General features: G+C 40.3%; 1 protein-coding gene across 1 annotated transcript; it reads right to left on the minus strand.

Annotated features, from left to right (window-relative positions):
* Positions 1-3728: 3728 nt before the first annotated feature.
* Positions 3729-5097, minus strand: LOC306988804 (voltage-gated potassium channel regulatory subunit KCNF1-like; the record flags this gene model as incomplete). The annotated part of the gene is made up of 1 exon (XM_079593952.1): positions 3729-5097. Exon 1 carries the CDS (start codon positions 5082-5084, stop codon positions 3729-3731), a length of 1356 nt encoding a protein of 451 aa, XP_079450078.1. The 5' UTR covers positions 5085-5097.
* Between the last annotated feature and the right edge of the window lie 303 nt (positions 5098-5400).

The following is a 5400-nucleotide window of genomic DNA, read 5'->3' on the forward strand; positions in this document are numbered from 1 at the left end:
CCATCATAAATTACTGTTTTTGGTGATCCAGTTCGGTAGGTGGCGCTGTAACAAAATAACTAGGGTCCTGAAACCGCAGCCTCCGGTTGTGCAGGAATACCCTTCTCGTTGAGTGTGCAACATGGGAGTGATTTTACACTCGATAACGTCCACTAAGGTTTCGGAAACCAGTTTTAAGTAGAACAGCGCTTCACAGTTGTTTCTTTCTCCTCGTCTAACCAGGGGCGGCCAATCTTGCTCCTGTTGAGCCTTTGTCCTGAAGAAATCCGCTCCAACCCAATTAAACACCCGGACCAGCTTATCGAGCTTTTATTGGGTGTGTTGAGGCAGGTTGGAGCTAAACTGTACGGGACAGCGCCTTCCAGGACCGAGTTTGGGCGCCCCGGTCTAGACCAATCAGAGCAGCTTTTTTCCCGCTCCGTGTTGTCGTCACTCACCGCTGTTGTGTGAGGAAAGGAAAAAACGCAAAATATTTTCCGCTATTTGTTTTAGTTACGGTGTTTGTGGTTTGTGTCTGTGTGTTATATTAATGTATAATAATTCTTTATAATAAACTTTAAGATGTCAAAAGGCTGCTTAATTCATACTTACCTACAACTTGACGAACTGACGATGAAGAACAAACTTAAAGCCGGCTAATAATGAATTAATAAAACAACAGGAGTAATAACACGTATAACGAATGAACAGATACAAAATATATACAGTTAATTGCTAATTACTGGTTATTAATGTGATAATTGATCAAAATGTCGAGGGTACAGTAATGTTAGTCTGAGGAAATAATAACGTCATCTGATGCAAATTATAACGTCATCATATATATATATATATATAGATTAAGGTCACTTGACATTCATTCAGTTTATTATCTTAGATAATCCAATGTGCTCATGATTGGAGCGCTTATTAATTTTGCTACATTTTAATGTATTGCTTAGTAGAGAATTAAAATAAATTGTTACATTTTTGTCCTTGCTTATAGATGAGGTTGACAGAAGTTCGCCACTTTCGTTCCAATAGGCCATAGATGTGTACACTAGATGTCGCCTTGGCTGCGGCATCAATATGCAGGTTATAAGCGTTTTGTTTCTTCTCATGATGTTCTTAGCAGCGTATTACAGAGCCACTAAACGATCTTTGCAAAAATAACACATATGCAGACTTTCGTGTGCGCATGAGAAACCATTAAACTTAGCATAGACAATGCACACTGAGCCACCATTTCACCCGCATTATTATTAGCCTGTATTATTATTAGGGCCCAAGCCTTAAAAAGGCGAAGGCCCTATTGTTTTTCTTCGGATTATTTGTTATTAGGGCCCAAGCCCTGAAAGGGCGCAGAGCCCTATTGTTCTTCTAAGGATTTTTTGTTCTTCTTCTTCTTCTTCTTTATAATAATTTTTTTTTCAAGGTTTTTGCCACTTTTGGGGGCCTTAACGTGCTCAAAAACTCTTGAAACTTTGCACACGGGTCAGAACCCGCGGCCATTAGAGCCGGACTGAAGCTGGTACCCGGGCGTGGCAGGGGGGCTCGACAGCGCCCCCTGGAACGGGGTCCGAAAACTTGGTCCATAAATCAAACACGCTTGCATGAAATAATATGAAACTCGGTACACTTATAGATCTCATCGGTTCATATATCCTTCATGCTCTGACTTTTTACCCCAGCCCAACAGGAAGTCGGCTATTTGGGGTAGTTTAAAAAACACATGCAATGGAATTTAAAATACTCTTCCTAGACGATTCAACCAATCGCCACGAAACTCGGTGTGCATGAACTCAAGACATTGAGGATGAAAAATTGCCAGGGGATTTTTGATATCTCGAACGGTTTGGTCGTGGTGAGGAAACGAATTTATGGTGAATATTGGAAACAGGAAGTGTGTTATAACATCCTCATACAAAATGAACTAGCACTATAACGTTAAGGGCTCCATACCTGTGCTCAAACAATTTATCTTGAGCGTCCATTTACACGAAAGCCACTGAAAGAAGACGGATTCCCAGGCAAGTTGTGTATCCAGAAGGACTTTGGTGTAAATCTTAGAACACGGAAGTCTGGACACAGGACAGGATTTCAATCGGTCACCTGAAAACAGAGGCACTTGCCCCTACTGGCGTGGGGGTGTAACGGTTGAATTTGTACACTGAACTTAGCTACTTTGTTGGAAGTGAATTTTCTTATTTGTGAAAATCGTTCGATTGATAGATTCTTGTTTTAAGTATTTCCAACTAATACAGTAAAAAAAACGAAATCAAGCACAAAAGTATTGTTTGCTAAATTGATCAGTCTAAAATTAAATGTATTCTTTTGATAATCTGCTTATTTTACTTGGATTTCATAAGACCAATCATTTTTGAGTGAATTAAATCAACTGACTGCAAACCTTTTATATGCTACGTCAAAAACTTAAATGGAGCTTGTTTAAATAAACATTACCAAAAACAACCAAACGGGAACGTTGTGTGGAGGTACAGTGCAACCACAGGAGAACATTTTAGTTGGTTGGTTCCCTTAATGTTTAGGGAACGTTATAACCCTGAGGGAACGTTCCTTAAACGTTCGTTTTTGGTTTGGTTCAAACTAACCTTTAGAGAACCATAAACTAACGTTCCCTAAACGTTAGTGTTAGTGGGGTACTCCCGGTTTCCCCGTATAAATTAATAGAAACTAATTTTGCACACTTGAAGATGAAATAGTTTTTATTTAAAAAATGTTGTAAAATGTATGTTTTATAAAATAATTCAATACATTATTATTCAATTATATTTAAATCATTAGCCTGTATTTTGTGTGTGTGTTTTTCGCATTAATACGGTCTAGCGCGCTCCACTTTATAAATTATGATCTAACGTAAAGGTTCGGTTGTTATTAAACTTAATTATATTTGGGCCAAAAGCTGTGAAGAAAGTCTCAAAAAGCTTCTGACTTCAGCTGCATGTCCGTGTGGAAAGCTGAGTAAATCCGAAAGAGAGCAACATTGGTGAGGGGAGCAAAACTAAGGTGGTGTGTGTGTGCGATAGAGCAGGCGTTACGGTAGGGGTGGAGATAATCATAATTTATGTTTTCTGATTGAAGGACCTGAAAAGCCTGCTACTCATACAGTCATAAAACATAGGCCTACACACTCTTAAAGTGGTTATATCTGATAGAAGTACATTTCAAAAGACTAGGTCTTCGACATCTAATGGCATTTACACTTTGTTCAACTTTTACCATTTTATTTATATTATTTTGATTTGAGAGAAATGTTAATTCGCCAACAAGTAATATTTTGTTGTGTCAAACACTACTTTCTCCACTCAATACAAATGAGTGCACGCTAGAAAACATTTGAAAATGTTCTGCTTGTCGTTTGTGTCAACAGCATTCCCCCAGAATACACGCGCACTTCACCTAGATCTATATTAAAATATCTCCCTCTAGTTTCGAAAAGTTGACACTGCAAGGCAGCAAGTTGTGCCACGTGATACAATTGGCTAGCTTTTGTAGTCCCTACGCTGCTCACATGTTTATCAAGTGTTAAAATGTTTTATTTCATCCCAAAATGTCAACATAAAAGTTTAACTGCAGTGTTGAGAATATATAATTTCAGTATGGATAACAAATATCGATTACAACCCTGCGTCATGTTCTTCGGCTGGAGAAAAATATGCACTTGTTGTAATATAAACCACAGTGAACTGTCTATATTGATCGGTTTTATTATTTTGAAGTTGCATCTTTTAGATGTGTCCAGCCTCCTGACACCCCTGCGCTTCATACTTCGTGCGTAACTTTGTGAATTCTATCTCTCGCTTAGCAATGGTGTCAAGTTCAAGTTGATTCTTGTAAATCTCGCCGAAAGCCTTTATGATCCGTTGAAGTGCCAATGTAATAGCTAAGATGCCACACACAACACTGACAACGGCGCTACACTTGCCTAGTATGGTTCTAGGGTACATGTCTCCATAACCCACTGTGGACATGGAACTTGCGGCCCACCAGAAGGACTGTGGGATGCTGGTGAACATAGATTCCGGGTGGCTCTCCTCTATTGTGTATTCCAACGCCGAGAACAGGAAAATCACCACGCTCATGGATACGAAAAGCTGACTCAGCTCTTTTATGCTGCTTTTAAGCGCTATTGCGATAGTTCGCAGACCCGATGAATGATGCGCAAGTTTGAAGACGCGCGCAATACGCATGACGCGCAACGCAATGCGCGTGACGCGCAACACTCGCGCTGCCCACTGAACATGTCCCTGCTCCAACTTGGCAGTATCCAGAATCAACATCAAGTAAAAAGGCATGATGGTTAGAAAGTCTATTATGTTCATGAAGGAACTCATAAAACATAATTTCTTGGAAGAGGCCACGAATCGCAAAATATATTTCACTGTAAACCAGCTGATGCAAGTCTTCTCGATGGAGTCAAAGATCGGGTGTTCCACCAGGTTACCCTCGGCATCTTGCACTTGGAGCTCCGGCATGGTGCTCACACACATGGTCACAGTGGAGAGCAGGATAAACGTGACCGACACAATTCCGATTACGCGCGCTGCTAAAGATGACTTTGGTTTCCCAATTAGGTTCCGCAGCGACGCTTGGAACCTCTGGCCTCTAGTGACCGTCACATCCTCTTTCTGGGCGTTCAGAAGGACCTTGACCTTCTCTGCTATTTGCACCAACTTAGTTTCCGTCTCATCTAAATTGCTTTTACAGAGTCCATCTAGATGTTTCACGTCGATTCCCCAAAAGTCCATCTCTCTCTTGAAGTGAATGGGACAGATTCCTCGCTTTATTTGAATCTTTCTCTGGTAATAATACAGCTCTAGGATGCATTTAAAAGCCGCTGGGTCTCTATCGAAATAAAACTCTCGCTTTAAGTCGTCGAAGTCATCGCAGAGAGCAGAAAGGTCTTCTCGTGTGGAATCCGTGGCTCGGTTCACCAGCTCAGCCAAACGCGTCTCGGGATATCGGTTCAGCACGTCCCCGTAGAGAATGTACTTGACACCACCGATGTTCACAGCAATCTCCGTCTCCTCGCTCGCCTCTGAGCCGTTACAGTCCGCGTAACGAGTCCGCGGGAACTTCCACATTTCAACTGCTAATCCAGAGGTAAAACAAAATGACAGAACTGTAGGTTATGAAAAGCAACATGCCAGTGACTAAATATTTGTTGATATTTTTCAGGGTAACGTTAATGTTAGGTGTATTTTTTATTAAAGGCTTTTCAGACAAATTTAAACCATAAAACGATTATGAAGTAACGTTACACAATTATTTAGGCAAAAATGTAAAAAATAAAATAAATAAATATCTGAGCTATTGTTTAAACAAAAACTTTAAATTAATGTTTTAAAACCATGTGAACACGTCATTGATGAACAATAGGCTAGGCCTACTTTTGACTAA

The sequence above is a fragment of the Phoxinus phoxinus genome, assembly GCF_949152265.1.
Source record: "Phoxinus phoxinus genome assembly, chromosome: 20".
In the NCBI taxonomy this organism is placed as follows: Eukaryota; Metazoa; Chordata; class Actinopteri; order Cypriniformes; family Leuciscidae; genus Phoxinus; species Phoxinus phoxinus.